The 18589-nt window shown below is 33.4% G+C and overlaps 1 protein-coding gene across 2 annotated transcripts in view; it reads right to left on the reverse strand.

Annotated features, from left to right (window-relative positions):
• Positions 1-18589, reverse strand: part of LOC140441244 (mannosyl-oligosaccharide alpha-1,2-mannosidase IA-like) — a 396800-nt gene that overhangs the window by 53928 nt on the left and 324283 nt on the right. Inside the window, exon 2 of one of the 2 annotated variants that reach the window (XM_072531840.1) lies at positions 7605-7856. The exons of the other annotated variant lie outside the window; for it this stretch is intronic. Coding sequence (XP_072387941.1) covers positions 7605-7835 — 231 coding nt within the window. The 5' untranslated portion in view covers positions 7836-7856. The remainder of the gene's footprint in view (positions 1-7604; positions 7857-18589) is intronic. 2 annotated transcript variants of the gene reach the window in all.

The following is an 18589-nucleotide window of genomic DNA, read 5'->3' on the forward strand; positions in this document are numbered from 1 at the left end:
ACTATTGCTCTAAAATTAGTAGTTTTTGGGAGACAAGGTATTACAATCTAAAAAATTAGTTGTACACTTTCAAGAAACTACAGTTGGTACAGTATAAATTCCGATTCCAAGTTATCCGTGTAACGGATGTAGTTGGAACCATAGTACCACAGTTACACAGTTACTATGGTAAGTATGCAACTCTAATACTACGGAAATAGTAAAATATTAAAAAATTTACTGCTACCAAACTCTGTCTTCGCAGCCACTGCTGGTATCAGTATTGTAGACCGTGTTGTCAAAACCGTCAGGTCCTACGGTCGTCTGGCTTTTTATCGTCTTCGTAAAATGTTCTGTTGCTGTGATCATGTAAAAGAGGAAGAAGCTTTTCTAGAGTATCCAGTTTTTCTTCATAAAGGGTGCTGGTAGAGCATATGCATGCTACAAGTTTATTTAGTTTTTTATTGGTATTTTTGATGCTGCAAGTGATGAACGCCATAGACCACTATAGTTATCTTTAAGAAGAATGCATCTTTTAGTATTTTCGATTTTCAACATTCTCCCATTTTTTTTTAATATCTGCTTTTGGATATTGGAAAAATTTTTTAGTTGCACTTTTTATATAAAAAATCATTGAACCATCTACTTTGGTAAGTCTTGCTTGTAAAATGAGATTATCCCAGCCTATTGGAGTTTCAACACGTTAGGTTTTCCGATTTTTTCTTGAGATAATAAAAAAATCCTGGTCATTGGGAAGATAGCAATGCCCTCATATAGGAAACAGGTAAATTATGGTATCAAATATTTTTAACACATAAACTAATACATATAAAAAGTGTAACATGGTAGAGTTCTTGTTCTGGCCCGGATAGTAATCTAAACTAATCAAAAATAAAATTTCTACATAAATTATTGGTATTTAATTAGTTCTATAACATCGATCGATGCCTTTTTTGCTTCATTTTCTGTATACATTGTTGATCAATTACTTCCAAAATCATGGAAGAAATACGGTATATGTGGCAGTGGTAAATTTTGCAAAAAAACAAAGATAATGCAAGTAATTTCGCCTGCTCTTGCCCTTTTCTTTGTAGCTGCGTTTTTTGGCATTAAATGCATTAGCTTTTCCTATATAAAGTTCTTTTTGTATGTTGCAAGAAGCTGCACCGGCCTCAGAGATATGTTGGTTAAGGTATGTTCAAATTTATCACATTCCGCACATGTGTCGGTACGGGCAAATCCAAATATAATATAAAATTTTGTTTTAAATACTTTCCAATACATTTTGTAGTGGTCGTTAAGGTAGTATTCCTAGAGAAAGGAAGGTATTCCTTGTGCAAATCTTTTACTGTTAACTCTGATGGTAGGTACAGCTAATTTGGATTTTTTCGCAATGAGTAATGTGATTCATTACTATTTTAATGGGAATAAGCCACAATTGAAGTTTATAATAAATTTATTGACGTTTCAATTTCCACTTCGGAAATCGTTCTCAAAATACAAACGTTAATAAATTAAACAAATTTTGTTTTCTGTTACTTGCTGAAATATTCTTCTAATTAAATTTTATGTGACTCATTTATATTGTTAATTCAGACATATATCATACATTTTATTTCAAAGTAGACGACTTTAAAATGATATTGGCAATATTGTTGACTTGCGTTCCTGGGACGACTTTACTTTAAGATAGTTCATTGGATTACATGAAATCAACTTTAACTTGCCACAACATGCAACCAGATGTCATGATGACAGTAAAATTCTCTTATTAGTGATTCCATAGTAAATTATGAGGAAAAAACCAGGAAAGAAACCTCATAATACTATCCCGACATGGTAAGTATTTGGTCGTGCATTTAGTTTACTTTCAATAAACACCAAACTCTGATTTTATATGTTTGTTATTTAAAAAACATAAATAATGTATCCCCCATATGTTACTGACTTACTAATAGTGGTATTCTGCTTTTATTAACTTCCTCTTTTAATATGGGTAACCAGACCCTACTGCATTCTGCCGAGGAATTTGCGACACAATTGGTCTCATTTAGTATAATTAGAGCGGCTTCTTTGATTCTCCTCTTTTTACCATCTGTTAATTTTAGGACTATACTTGAATCGTTCCATTGAACCCTATGTTTGTAACCTCGGAAACCTTTTTTGGATGGTGCTAGAAAGGTCACCAATGGAGACACTGCGGACGGCAGCCAGATGATTGGTGGAGAGCGAGTCGTGGGTTCGAAACTAGCTTTTGGAACCGGGAATGGGTCCAACGGACGAAATAAGTAAAGATAGGACAGGATAAGATATATTAGAAAAGATACAGAAATAAACAAAAAGATAGATAGGTAAAATTACCAAAGATAAGATAGAAAAAGGGCGCCACTTAATTTTTTAGGGTTCAAGGGGTAAATTAAGAAAAGAAAAGAGATAAGGAAAGATATCAACAGTCAATTATTAAATAAATCTTGTAAACACACTACATAAACAAATAATAAATATGATAGGTGGACTCCGTTCACCTACTTACCTACTAAACTTAATCAGCCTGACCTTTTTTCTGGTCGAAGGTATAATAATAATTTAAGGTAATAAGCAAATATTTAGAGGTATTATTTTATCAGGAAACTTATTAGGAGTCGAGAAATAAAATGCGCTGATAAAACAAAACAATATATTCAACAACCCAATTATATAGGCGGCTGTATGTAAACAAGTAAAAAAATGCACCATTAAATAATGAATGGTTGTATACATATAGAAATAGACAGTATTGTGATTAAGAAATACGTTTACAAATCCAATATAATAAAATCATGCACAGTTTAAGTTATCAGCGAAGAGAGCCAGATGATTTTTAAGAAAATTCAACTAAAGCTGGTTAAAGAATTCTCTCTTCGCTGTTTATGGGCTTATCTCGAGATAACGGGTACAATAAATAAGAAAAAAAAATGAATAGCAAATAAAACAAAGTTAATTAAAGTTAAATTCAAAAGAATATAAAAAGGTTACAAGAATTCTGTATTATAAAAATTAAACCAACCCGCACTTGGTCTTATGTTAATTATCTGTCTCGCACTGTTGTTTAATGAATAACTACTGTTCTTACTGAGAATTAAATGTTCGTAATAATTATTAGTAAAGAGTTCTTAATAGCTGATTGAAAGTTAGTATTAAAATATTAAATGTTCTTTTAATTAAATTGCTAAATGGGTAGTTAACCTTAACTACAGGTGACGAAAAGGTTTGACGCTGATTCGTCCAGGATTGGTTAATATGATTACCACATTATTAGAAGGTAATATGATTATGATAATTTACAATAAATCTCGATGACTGCTGCACTACTTCACTGAAGCTACTTTACGTTACTAGTATCAAGCACTGAAGTTAATTAAAATAAAGGTACTTTATAACCATATTTAATCTAATATGGTATTAGAATAAGAAACTCAAATATTTAAGTGTATACACACTTAGAAAAAATTCACAAAACGGTAAGAGAAACAAGCGTCTTTACTCAAAGACCGCCCTCTCAGAAGTGAAGTTCTTCCTCTCAAAATTCTACAAGCTCCCCAAAAAAAAAGAGACGAAATAACCCCCACTTACAAATGACAGGCCAGCATGTGTCCATTTCTAAGAAGATAAAAAGGTTCATTGTAATTGTAAATTCAAAAGTAATTGTAGAGCCCATTCTTACATATGGAGCAGAATGTTGGCAAATGACAGTAAAAGGAAAGAAAAAAGTTGACACGGTTGAAATGGACTACCTAAGAAGAGCTTGCCGTATATCAAGAGTAGAACGTATACCTAATTCTGAAATTAGAAGAAAAACAGATAGAGTACATACAACTTCTGAAAGAATAGAAACTAGACAGTTAATATGGTATGGACACGTACAGAGGATGGACGACAACAGATGGCCAAAAAGAGCTATGGAATACAATCCAAGTAATAGAAGGAAACGAGGAAGACCAGCCAAGTCTTGGATACAAGGTGTTATGGAAACCATGAAAGATAGAGCCATTGATGAAGACACCTGGAGAGATAGAAAAAGATGGCGATCGAAATGCGGGAAGCGGCAGAAGCTGTAGGATCCCCGCTTATATATATATATATATATATATATATATATATATATATATATATATATATATATATATATATATATAGAAAGGTTCAACGGACATTTGAAATAACGGGAAGAAACGCGAGGAGATATGAAACCTTTTGGATTAGGTTCTTACAGAAAAATACTATAAAATACTTTACGACGATGTTTACTAAATTTATTATTTATGATGTCTTTTGATAAGTAGGACCTTCTGTACGTGAGAATTCCGTGGTTCGGAAAGTCGGTGGTTGCAATAAAATTTTCTAATGGTAAACAAGACCACCCGCATAGCTATTTGCGAATACGACCATGGGCGTCTCAGCAACAAGGGTAAAGGTATTAAAATTATTTATTATTTTAATTATAAAAAAAATGTTAACTGTTAATTTTCCCATGCGTGTTTATATATTTGAGATCTATCAAATTCTCTCTTTTTAATGGCCTTGAGGTTTCACCTAAATAACACTGATCACATTCACAAGGTATTTTATAAATACAATTCTTTGTTCTTTCTTGTTCATTGTTAGGTTTAGTTGTAGATAAAATAGATCTCAATGTGTTTGTTGTTTTGAATGGTGTTGAAATGTTGAATTTATTTCCTATCTTTTTATGTTTTTCTGATAATCCTTTTATGTATGGTATTGTTATTTTTCTCGCATTATTCCTTGTGTATGCTGTAGGATCTCGTTGTAAGTTCCTCTGTTTTATTCGGTTGATTGTTGAAAATTCCTTATTTATAAACGATAAAGGGTATAAACAATATAAAGATATACATATAGTTCTATATATTCTGTTTTACAAGGGCTTCTTGGATCCGTTGTTAATTTTGTACAAGATTTGTAATTAGATCTTTAATTTTGTTTTCATATTGAATTTTATCCATTATCATAGTTGCATTCCCCTTGTCTACTGGTAGGATAATTATGGAGTCGTCATTTTTTAAAGTTCTTATAGCTTTTAGTTTCTCGTTGCTTATGTTTTGTTTAATTTTAATAGACTTCCAATTCAATTTTACATAATACTCTTCTTTTTCGTGGGTCGTTAAATATTCAGATATTTTCTCCACTAGCTAATTATGTCTAATTTTGAAATAGATGGATCAGTAACAGAAAAGTTTAGAACCGTTTGATAGTATTAAACTCTACGTTGCATTTAAATATCTATCTGATAGATTGACAACTGTCGATAATATGTAATTTTTTTCTAATAAGGTTAACTAAACATGTATACTGTTTTGTCTAAAAGAATATTAAACGAATATTAAAAAAGTCTGTTATACCTACTTTTTAAAAAGAAACATTTCACACGACAAAAAAACTCACATAAATTTTTATAGAATTCATTCTTCTTGACAGAATCCACTATTCTATTTAATCTACTTAGTTTGCTTCTAACTGCTGCATGAGATGCAGTATTTACACATTAATCCATTTGATATTTTTGAAACTCAATATTTTTATTCCAATCTCTAAGCCCGGGGGATTTTTTATCTTCAAATTAAATGATTTTTTCTTTAGATAAAATTTGAAATAAGGACAGTATTTATTTTACAAATAATTAATGATCCATTATTTTCTATTCTGTCTTATTTTCTCTTTGTCTGTCTCTTCGAATCTTTTATTCACAATGCAATTCGCAAACTTAAATTACTTATAGTATTATATATTATTTAACTTTAACTTCAAACTTTTCCAGTTTTAATCTTGCATTATAAATACTAATTTTAAAACTTGTTGTTCGATTGTTTTAATTGGTAGCGAAGATAAACTTTATACGAGTTGAAACTTAGAACCGGAAAACGAAAACTATTTTTACACAATTTTCACGTAATTGTCAAACTTCTTTACAGCTCCATTAAAACGACGGAACAAACTAAACTCTTTTAGAGTCTTGAGGGCAGTTCCTTTTAAAATGTACGATCACACAGTTAATAATTACAGTGGGTGATCAAATTATCAGATCCACCTAGTAAAATTAAATTTTTTTTACAAAAGGACATATAATTGAGCTATATATACTCAGTGACATTAAAAGTGTTACACCCAAAAGTAATAATTTCTTGAACTTAATTTTTTGGCAACATAATGACTATATTTAAAACATGCTATGATAACAATACCCATGTTTTATCTTTTCTACTTTTTGTAAAAATAAAGTTTTATCTTTAAATTTTTTTGTGATGAGACCGGGGTTTGTCATATCGCAAAGTTGACCGTCATGTTAATTGTACGGCAATGACGGTTATGCGTATCTGCTGTGTGTGGACAAACGAAGGTAGAGGAACACGAAGAAGACCAACTGGTTAACTGAGGCGTACCACAGAACGTCAAGATAGGCGTTTTAGATTACTGGCTCTGCGAGACCGTTTTGCTACTACGCGTCAAATTGCTGACCAATGGTTTGGAATAGTAGGTAGACCTGTTAGTATGCGTACACTATACCATCTCATTCGAGCCTTTGAACTTGTTTCATTCCGCCCACGACTAGTGCTTCCTTTGATTGCGGACCACTGAGATCAACGTTTAAATTGGTGCAGAGAACGGCAGCATTGGGTGGCAGAATGGCGGAATGTAGCATTCAGCGATGAATAGCGAATCTGTTTAGGAATGCATGATGGTCGTAGGATGGTAAGACGCCGGACAGTTGAAATAATTGTTTGGGGGGCTATTACCTATGGCAGCCGATCACCACTTGTGTTTATTCGAGGCAATATGACAGCTGCGCGTTATGTTGATGACATCTTACAAACCACTTTACTGCCTTATCTCGAGGGCCGTCGAGGCGTCCTTTTTCAGCAAGACAACGCGCGTACCCATATTGCTCGTCAAACTATGGACTTTCTCCAAGAAGCTGGCGTTAATGTTTTGCCGTGGCCACCCCGTGCTCCGGATTTAAATCCTATCGAACATGTATGGGATATGATGGGAAGGAGATTGTCCACTTGCACCATCCTCCACAGACTCTGGCATAGTTAATACATGAAGTTCAAGTTGCTTGGAACGAGATGACACAAACAGACATCGATTATCTCATTTTGTCAATGCCTAGACGTATACAGGAGTGTATTCAGCTACGGGGTCGCCAAAACATTATTAATTTTTTTTGGATTACTTGTTAATAAAAATTCTTATCATTTCATTCTTAATGTAAATCTACCTTGTTGCCAAAAAAATTAGTTCAAGAAATTATTATATTGGTGATATTTATTTTAAAAACATTCTATCTAATATATATTTTTATGACAAATATAATCTACTTTAAGAAAACTAAAGTCGTAAACATCAGAGTTTTGAAGAAAACTAATTACTGATAAATATTTTAAAAAGGAATCAAAGTAAAAGTATGAATAAAATTAATTTTACAACTTGTAATCAACAGTTTTTGTATTTATATAATAATGTTATCGGTTATAATATTGCGTTTATATAATATTCAATCTTAAAACAGATTTATCTAACTTATTCTAAAATAAGTTTGGGATGTCGCATTAAAAAACGAACAAGAATACCTCTTTAATTTTGTTTCTTCTTATAACATCATCTCCAGTTGTATTGACTTTGATGTTATATGTTTTGTTGGTGTATAGCTCGTCGGTTGGGTCGTATGCATAAATGTTTCTTGTGCGAATTGAGTTGTCTTCTGGTAAAGACCTTGGATGTCGTGAAAAGTAAATTCCCGTCCAGGCCATCACTATTATAGAACCTCCGAAAAAGGAGCCGGCGACCTTGGTACTCACCATTTTCGTATTTATAGAAAATGACTGAAATTCAAAGAAATTAAATAATATCAACTTACACTCATACCTTTATCTAGTTTTATTGCCCTGTATAAAATTATAAGTATAAGGTATATTAATTGCTGAGATTATTTTTATACAAAGGAAATAAATTCTACTTAATAAAAATTCAGTATTGAGTTCTTAATATTCTGTGTTGCATAGTCATCATATAGAGAACATTTAAGAAATTATAACGTAAGATTTAATTTTTGTTTAAGAATGTAGCATTTTTTTCTTCCACTCTATATGAGATTTTAATTTGCGTCCTACAAATATTCTAAAAAGAAACACTTTTGAATCATTGTTTAGAATATGCCTCTGGTAGACACCTCTAAAAACCGGGAGAAAGAGGGACAAAGGATGAGACAGCTTGGATCGTCGCAAGAAAAAATAAGAAAAAAATTCGATTTACATCGTGAGGAGATCAAGTCGAATTCTGAATTTGGCTGTCAGCCGGCTTTTACCATCCCAGTACAAGCGACGTATGTAGTATGAAGTAAATTAATTTATGTAATAACATCAGCAAGAAAATAAAACAAGAAATAAAGATTAAGTTAGTGCAGCATAAAGTTGTGGTGAAAACATAATTCTCTTAAGATTTTATCCTTTTTTACATCAGAAAAAAAATCACTTATTTTTATTTTTTCAATATATCATACCCAGTGTTCCAGTGTTTTGGGATGGGGAATACTCTTGTAATTCTTTATGCATGTTTGAATAACCAATGAGTTTTTATACGACACTAAATTTGTATATAGATTATATTAAGAGATACAATCTCCTATCTACATATCATGATATAATAATAACCAATGTAAATTTTAACTTTTTTTATTCATTTCCTATTTTTTTGAAATAACATTTAATATTGAGAACATTTTAGAAATTAAATATTGTAGTTTGAAGGTATCATTTTGTAATACACATTTCTGTATTTGTAAAATGAAATTTAATATGTCTAGTCAAACTGAGTTTTTATAATTTACCCAGTAGTAAATACAGTTAGTAGGTAACCAATTTGTATTTTTTTTGTTTCTACTAAAATTAACTTCTCTTGGATCACAGGTAAATAATTCTAATAATTTTTAATAAAGACCAAATAAACTAAGAGTGATTGTTCCTTTGCGTTTGGAACATTTTAGGAAAAGATTTAACCTATTTGTTATATTGCTTTTATATTTTCTTTTTGTTTATAAATCTTCTAAAATATAGGATCCTTGAGTTTTCTTTGTCACTCAGAGGAAAGATAAGGTGGGCGCCCTTTTTTCCTGTTGATTTACTTGTAATTTTTATCTACTTTTCTTTCAGTTAGTACAATTCACTTTTTTTACTTATTTACAGGAAGATTTATGACAAAAAATAAAAAATCTGTTATGAAAAGAAAATGTTTAAATAGATACTCGAACATACTGCTTCTTGGGGACAATGTTAAAATTTATTATTTTTTGGCATAATAGTTGTAGCAATATTTAAAGTACCAATACCATTATATATTTGTAGATATTTTATTTTTTAGTAACTAGTATGACCAACTATTATCTCAGTAAATCCCTAAATACCGCACCGTGTGGCGACAAGAAGTAATATATGAATAAATGCGTGTTGTTCCATGCGGACAGATCATTGATGTTCTTAATGCCAGGTTATGCAACAGATGTTTCCAAGTTATCAGGGGCGACAAAGGGCGTCCAAATGAAACAGAATAGTATACTCGGTACGCAGCTATCTGCCTCTAAAAAAGCAGGGTCCGGATTAATCTGACCAAGCTGCAACCAACCCCATGCCTTTCCGCAACATCAGATATGGAATCAAAAGTAGCACAACTAAAGGTGTGTCGTCTCCGGTGTAATTAATAAACGTATGAAAAACTGATTGCAACTTGGTGCAAGTTTCCATGTTTATTAATTTGTCCAACTATTGCGCAATATGGTGTTATATTGCGTAGTTGGCCGGTACGCTCTTATTGTGGCATTATCTTGAAGAGACAATGCCATTATGGTTTTATTAGGTGGTGGAAATAAAACACATTATTTCTAAGAAGAAAAAAACTCAGCTTCAGAGTCTTAGAAAGAAACAGAGCCCTTCGAGCAAAGTGCTCTAGGGAGCTACCCTACACGGGTAAAACCATGAGTTAGACACTACTATCACAACTGACTCGAGATCCGAAAATGTCCCATATTTAAAGATAAATTAACTTTTATATGAAACCTTTTCATTTCTCAACCAATTAAATTTAATTATAAGTTCCAGAAGGAAGGGCGATGAACATCGAAGTGCGTGATTGGTGGCACTTGATGACAGGTGCCCTCAATATCCATAAAGATATCCAGTCTGTATTGCTTCCGATTTAGCACCCGCTCCATTCTGTAGACAAGGTGATGCAGGGCCGTCTCACAAGACTTCCCAGCCTGGTAGGCGTATTGACATGCATGCAAAGAGCTGTCCCTAAGTGATCCATCACGTATGAACCGATTTACGAGTCTCTCTAGAGCCTTTAAAAGGAAGGATGAGAGACTGATTGGTCGGAACAATTTAGCAAGAGTAAAATCGGGTTTACCCGGTTTTATATTAATATACCCTATCGCAAGACAGGCCATAAATATCCTGACCAGTTTTGGGAGCAATAAGGTCCAGACCCTGCTGAAGCAGAGCCCGCATAATGCCGTCCTCGCCTGGTGACTTGAAGGGAGCGAAACCCATAACAGCCCAGCACACCTTCGTATACGATACTATCTCCTTCGCCATCCGAAAATCCCCCATTTGCGGGAGCCTAATCGTAGCTAGGGCAGTATTATCATCCTTGCCTTCTGGGAAGTGAGCGTCCATGAGAGTCCTTGGGGCCTCCTCGTCAGTGGAGGATAGACTTCCACTGGGAAGACGCACCTGACCCACGCCAGGAGTCGGATCTTTGGAGAGAGCATGATGGAGCTTAGCATCAGCGGAAATAAGTTCCACGCTGTCACAGAGCTCCTATGTGATCTCTTAATCCGAGACTTATATTCCCAATGATATTAAAGGAGTCCCAGTGGGCAGACCAACCACTGAACTTACATTCTTACATTCCTTCGCATTTTTCTTAATTGTTATTAATATGTTCCAAGCATTAAGAGACTTTTCTTGTAGTGAAGTTCTCTGTACGAATGAGTCTCATTTCGTACAGACGTTTTGCTGTTTTTAGTAATTCTTTCTCTATTCCCAATTTGCTGATTGCTTTCTAGGGTTTTGATGTTATTACACAGTCGTAAGCCTTCTTTGTCCACAAATACCATATGTATATCCTTGTTTTCCCAATGAAGAAAAATTATAAATATAGTGTTTATTTGACAAATACACAAGGTAAAAAAAATTCGAAGATTTCTACTTGTTCGAAACCAAAATCCAGATTCTTACCTAAATCTGTGCCTTCTACAATTTACAAAGCAAGTAAAAGACGATGAATTGACCGTATGCGTCTTTAGAAAGTTATTTCATTATTACTTCCTTTGACGGAAAAGATTTGATTTCACGGTCAGGGCTTCTTACCCAGTTGTTCTAATGACTCCTGCAAGGACAAAATACGTATAAGCCAATTTTAAAAGCACTATATTTTCTATATTTTTTCTCTAGTTCTTTCTCTATGTGTATTTGTCGTTTAGGCTACGTTTTCTGGTTTATTCACAATCGCAAGATACTTGAAACGCCAATAAAGCAACTTCTGCCATTTTATTATCTGTTTTGTGAATTTTGTGAAACGACGATTACATGTTTTATCAGAATTAACTCTACCACTAGAAGTCAATGTATCTTTTAGTAGGTACTATCATGAACTTTCCCTTTTATGTTATCCTGTAATGTTTGATAAACACAAACGTGGACCACTAAAAATCGCTGAATAAACAGTAACCGTTTGTGACTCATACATCTATTTGCATTTATACAAATAAAATTTATTTCGACAAATCTACAGTTCAAACAGGCCTGAGATTTCACGGCTCAGCGCGAATGATCAACAACAATTTTGAATACAAAATGCGTTTAACAGTAATCGTGTTTGTGATTAATTTAAATAATTACCAGTTATAATTAATCATGCGTAGACGATCAAATACGAGTGAGCACAATTCGCAAAAAAAAGTTTTGAACAAAAACTTTTAACTTAAAAATAATACGTAAAAGTATGTAATATAATACTGCCTCTTTTTATCTCAGATAAGGCGCTTTAATATGGAATTACCATAAATTCATTTTTGGGATAAAAATATGTTTCTTTCATTCCAATGTGTTTTATTAATGTTTTTGCTCGCTTACTTTTGTTTCGAGATAGATACGATATATTCGATGGATACTAAAGTACATAACACCTCGTGGCTGGATACGGATAATAATGAACTGGATGGCACGGAAGTCAGAGTCCTTAACGTATGGATCCTAGCAATTCCAAACAACAAAATACAAGCACGTGTGGAGTAATGCTGTATCTTGGTTTCATAGTATGTTTATTTATTATAGGATATAGGATACTTAAATAGGATAGAATAAACATCGGGACAGGATGAGGAGAAGATTACAAATTGCTTGCATCCAAGAAACGAGGTATAATACACAATATAGTAAACTTTGTATTCGATACGAAAAGAAGTGTTGAATCTAACACGTGTAGGTATATCCCACAATTCGAACTGGGTGAGTCTAAAAGAGCTTTCTATGATAAATTAGGAGACATCTATTCCAATAGAGGAGAGAGTAAAAATAGAAAAATAACATAAAAAGAATATGAAACCGAAATATTCAAAAATCAGTTTGGATCTATACAATGCATATTAAAAAACAGATGTACATTATAATGTAAACTCCGCCATTGTCGGTACCAATGCCGGATGAGAAAGGAGGAATGTGAATGATTAGTTATGCCAAGTGGCTACTGTCATTAAATATCAGGCAATGTCTTAGTTGACACACGTCAATAACACTAACAAATACTAGACGGAATGAGATGGGCGAAGGCAAGTTTCCAGCGCCTTATAACTGTGACCCTTTGGCTAGGATATGGTACCACTAACAGAAGAGCCCCTGGTTCTCCAAGTCTAGGGGTTGGGCCTGGACAAAACCTTACAATTTTACCCTGGACAAAAGGCATTGTTACCTCAGCGGAAAAAACAAAAACTGGACAGAGCATACGTAGACGATCTGACAAACGAAAAAAGGATATTCGATTTGGATCATGGAAAGTGAAAAGATTGTATGCTGCAGCTGCGATGAGATGTCTCTTAGACACTTAACAAATATAAATATGGATTGGAAAGGCACCACTCTCGAGAAGAATTTGAATACATACACTATACTCCTACTCATTTATTAAGCTCTTGTCAGAGCGTGGTGACACTCTAAATATTATTAGCTTGCTGCCTTCATTCGCTGCGATCCTGTGCCATATGGACGGCTTCATTTGGTCTTCCCATCGTGTTGGAGATCTTCCTCTTGGTCTTTGGCCTTCTATGTTTAATTCTACTACCAATAGTTCCATGGTCCACGTTCTTCTAGCTATGTGACCGAAGTAAATTAGGTATGCTCGGTTTACTTTTTTTAATAGCCTTTGTTTTATATGAAGCTCTTCCAGAATTGACAAATTGGTTCTATGTTCTGTCCAGGACACAAGTGTATAATTCTTCTACAGACCCACATTTCGAATATTTCTATCTTATTCCTTTCGATTTTTTTAAGAGACCATGTCTCAACTGCTTATGTAATAAGGAAAAAAATAAGGACATAGACCAACCTGACCTTAGTATTCCTTGTTATTGTTTGATCTTTCCATGTTTTAATCAGTTAAGCTGTTGCGGTTCGGGCCATTGCTAGTCTACGCTTGATTTCTGAGGAGCAATCGCCATTGTTGGTTATCAGGGAGCAAAAGCTTATGAATCTGTCTACCACTTCGAAAACTCTCTACCACAATATACTATAGCTGACATCAAATGCAACATATCTTTGCAATAGGCTTTGTAGTTAGCAATAGAGTTAGTAACTTCATAATAGGTTTTGACGCTATAGATAATAGAATGTGTTCTAAGAATACGTGGAACATTAACTACAGTCTCTTAAATGTACATGCCACTACCAAGGATAAAACAGACACGGAAAAAGAAAAATTATATGACAAATTACATCAAATATATAGACAATAGAGAAAGTAGAGCTGCAGGTAAAGATGCTATAGAACTAGAACAGAAGGAAACTGAGCTATCAACTTTGGAAGAAATTCAGTCTCTAGCCACATACAGGTTCCCTGCAGCACACAATCTACCCGCTATATTTAATTCTCAATCAGCATTACGAGCACTATTACAAAATCTTTACAGATGCATCTAAGTGTGACAGAGGAGTAGGCACTGCATTTGTTACCCCGAATGATATATTATATCAATTTCGTCTCCTAACCTACTTTACTATTTTCTTCGATGAGCTATAGGCAGTGCTCAAAGCTAACATGCATATAAATTCTAATGACATTCCTAAATCAGTTATCTGAAGTGACTCACTAAGCACCCTTCAAACCCTTAAACAGATCTATCCCAAAGCTCCTCTTGAAAAACTGATAAAACCCGAACTCATGCAGGACCAAGAAAATTCTAGAAGTATCAGCCATTCTATGTCACCAGTTGGAAATTTATTTCATACAGTTACGACTTGCCTCTGCACAGCGTCTTTTTTGTTAGTAATTATAAAGTAAATTTCTTTCTTGTTTAAGCCATTTGGTGATAGCCTAGTCCACATTCTTTGGGGGCTTTTTTTAAGATAAGTGATCACGACATATAGCCTGTGTTGCAGAAGAAATTATGTAAGAGTTTGACCCCTTTCGTTTCTATCGTCATAATCAGGCTCAACTACAAACTCCGAAGCATTCTGCTTGTGGCCTATTTTGGCATTTAGGTCTACCATCAGTATAGAATAGTTCGTGGTACCTCTTGTATCGCAATGTTAACTTACTATAATTATCAATTAACTATGACATATTATGTAGTATCTGACGTATCATCTGCATATCTTTTAAGAAGTGATAGAGCACTTGAACAACTATTTTTAAAATCAACTATAATATTTCTTTTATTCTGACAACATTCGGCAACAATAGTGAAAGTATAATTTGTAATATACATACTTATTTGTGAAAGCGTATCATATCTTGCAAGTCGTCAGTAAAGATAATTCCAAAATTTATGCAAATATGCAGATGAATACTTTTGTAGACGGTCAGACATTTATGACGATTTAAAAACCCAATTTATGATGCATGAACTAATATGGTAAATCCTAAAAACACAAATCGACTCATTCGACTCATTCGACTCATTCATTTTCTATACTCTACACGTATGACAATTAGTGATAACATAAAGTAATGAGTACACTCGAAATACTTCCCGCCACCCCCCCACCCCCTTCCATACCAACAAAAACGTCATTTTTTCGTTTTATTTTTTTTTAGATAGTAGGCAACTGTATTACTCTTTTATGCTCTATTTTATATAGACCCTTAGGTTAAGTATTCATAACCTAAAAAAAGCATTTTTTTTTTGTCCAGTTGCCGATACCAGCATACAGTTCCGGTTCCAGTCCCGACAAGGTTCCAGGAGGAACCATCTTTTAAGAGGGGGCTTTTTAAAAAAAGCATTTTTTTTTTTCGAAAAAGGCCTATAACTTTTTTTGGAAGTTGCTGCAGGTCCATTTTTTTTTTAATTTGAGTATTTGATTAAAAACTTTCTCCATTATATAGACTTCGATGTTCTGACTTCGAGAATATACAGAAATAATTATAGAAATTGACTATTTCAATGTTTTTTATAGGTTATAAATATTTTAAATTAAACGAGATCTTAACGGCATTCAAAAAGTCAACTAAACTCCTTTAAACCTCCCAAAAAACCATGTTTTTTCGCGGTTTTTAGGGGTTTTGGCAGGGATAAACATTTTTTTGACATCGACACAACCTGAATCAATTTTCTCATATTTTTACTTTTTATGTGATTAAAAAATAAGATCCACAAAGAAAATGAAATTCCTCTAGTTGACTGTATACCATGAGTCATAAAAATTTTTATTTAAAAAATCCTTTATAAAAGGTATACATATTCTAAAATTGCCCTTTCGAGTTACATCACAGAACGTTTTCGGACTAATAAATCCATCAGCAGTGCAGTTACCAGGTATACATGAGAGAAGCCACTAAATATGTGTGTAAAAACGCTTTGAATGATGTTAACTTTGTTAATTAATACACATTTGTTGTTAAATTTAAATGATGTAGTTTTAAACAGATTTACATACATCATGGCAACGCAACACTCCCAGGAGTTGCTAACCCTATGGGTTCTCGATAGCAACGCAAGCAACTTAGTTGCTATCAAGGACCCATAGAGATAATCTTCTCTTGGGTTCGCAAAATTGCACCGAGCCTTATTTTTTAATTACAAAGAACGTAAAAAAAATTGAATTCTCGAAGTGAGGGTATTTTGCCTATTTTAACAGGGGGTGCCCTTTAACACATAATTGTATATCATTGGGTTTTCTAATACGGTAAGTCATAAGTATTCTATCTTTCTTTTGAGTTCAAATATTATTAAAAATACTTCATTCACTTCATTACTCGCCAAAAATGATTACATAAGATCTTGATACACATATTTTCTACACAAATTTAATTTTTCTCCCGAATTTAGGAAGTTCTAGGCAGCTCTTTTCTTTGCCTAAGAATTTAAAAATGAATTATACGACAAAAATTGCACTTTTTACATGATTCTATGCTGCTTCTTACTCGAAAGATTTCTTTCATTTAAAAGCAAATGAATAGCCACTTTTTTTATTTCTTCTCTAGCAACTTACTGTTTATTTGTAATTCTATTTTGTTAATATGGCCAGTATTTCAGGAATCATCATCATCATCCAGCCTCAAAAGTCCACTGCTGAAGTGGACAGTGAAGTGGATAAGTCCACCGCTTCTCTTATATTCAATTGGTCTTTATTCCAATAACCTCTTTATCCATCGCCCATTCGTCTCTATCTATGTGCCCTGCCTATCTCCATTTTAGTGTGGCTATTCCGTAGATGACGTCAATCACCGGGGTTCTTCTCCTGACCATTTCGTTTTTTATTTTGTCTCGCAGTGTTATTCCTTACATGGATCGTTCCATTCTTCTCTATGTGACTTTCACTTTGGTAACCGAGGCTTTTGTTAAAGTAAGTGTTTCTGCTCCGTACGTTAACACTGGGAGGACGCATTGATCAAATACTTTTCTCTTCAAGCATGTGGGCAGCTCACTTTTAAAAGTTTCTCCCAGTTTTCCATATGCTGTCCACCCAAGACCGATTCTTCTCTTCAGTTCATGGGTCTGATTATTCCTGCCAATCATAATTTCATATCCTAGGTATTTATATTTATCTACGAGTCCTACTTCTTGGCCACCATACTGATGTTCTAGTTGGGTACCAAATTTGTCATTATTTTTGTTTTAGAGTTGTTTATATTTAAACCTACATTTTCTGCAGCCACAACGAGTTCCTGTACCATCTTTCTTGCCATTCCTAGATCCTCAGCTATAAGTTGTTTGGATATTCTCCATCTATGTTTATTCCCTTTGACAGTCAATTAAAATTGTCAAAAACCATGTTCCAGCACAGTATTAAAAAGTTTAGGTAACATTGGGTATCCTTGTCTAATCCCCGTTCTATTTTTTTGCGATTACTATTAATATGTAATTTAAAAGTGGTTGTTGCCTGTAGGTATATATTGTATAATACTTTTGTATACGACCAATCTTAGTACTAGAGGTATATTGCATTCCACTTACATTCCACTACTTTCTCTATTAGGGTTTTTATGCTTTGTAGATGGTCATTAGCTCCGTAACCTTTTCGGAATCCTGCCTGTTCTCTTGGAGGAGTAATCGGTCTATAATTCTCTAAATTCGCCTGTCTCCTGCTGATATATAGCCGAGAGATCGGCTTATTGCACCACCCGGTACATACATACCTATATCGCAAATTAGTTATACTTACGTACGTTTTTTTTTTATTTTAGGTTTTTGAATTTAATAGTTTTTCGATGATTGTTTGTAACATCTAGCGATACTAAGAAAATAAAATATATTCCGAATAATTATGTAAAAATTGAGACCGGACAGACCTATCTAATATAATATAGAGAAATATCGACCTATTACCCTACTGAAACATATTTAAATACTTTATACTTGAAAAATACAAACATGATAAGATAAAAAATAAACAGCAAGCTTCCTGTTAAATCACGGAAATAATAATCACAATAAAATTCGGTGTAAAATGTAACACATCATTTTGACTTTTTAAATCTTCTTAAATCGTTTAATTTATAGAATTAGACAGATAGTTCAAGGAAATTTTCCAAAGAAAAAGTTTTCTGATTTCAGTATTCCTTACTTTATCTCTTCTAGTAATTTGGCAACATCTACGGCAATAATTTATTTCCATTGCTTTTATTTTAGATGCATCTTTTCTATTTATTACTCAAAGCTCTAAACCATAATATGTAGCAATACTTTCTATGATATTTTTGTATATCACAGTTTTTGTGTTTCAAGTGATGTGGTTATTCCAGAGTACACTATTCAGTTGAGGTTTTGCTGAGTTACCTAGACCAATTCTAGCAGCTATTTCTTTTGAATTCGAACCATCGTTTGTAATTTTTCTTCGTCTTATTCCGC

Source organism: Diabrotica undecimpunctata, chromosome 5 (assembly GCF_040954645.1).
Source record: "Diabrotica undecimpunctata isolate CICGRU chromosome 5, icDiaUnde3, whole genome shotgun sequence".
Lineage (NCBI taxonomy): Eukaryota > Metazoa > Arthropoda > Insecta > Coleoptera > Chrysomelidae > Diabrotica > Diabrotica undecimpunctata.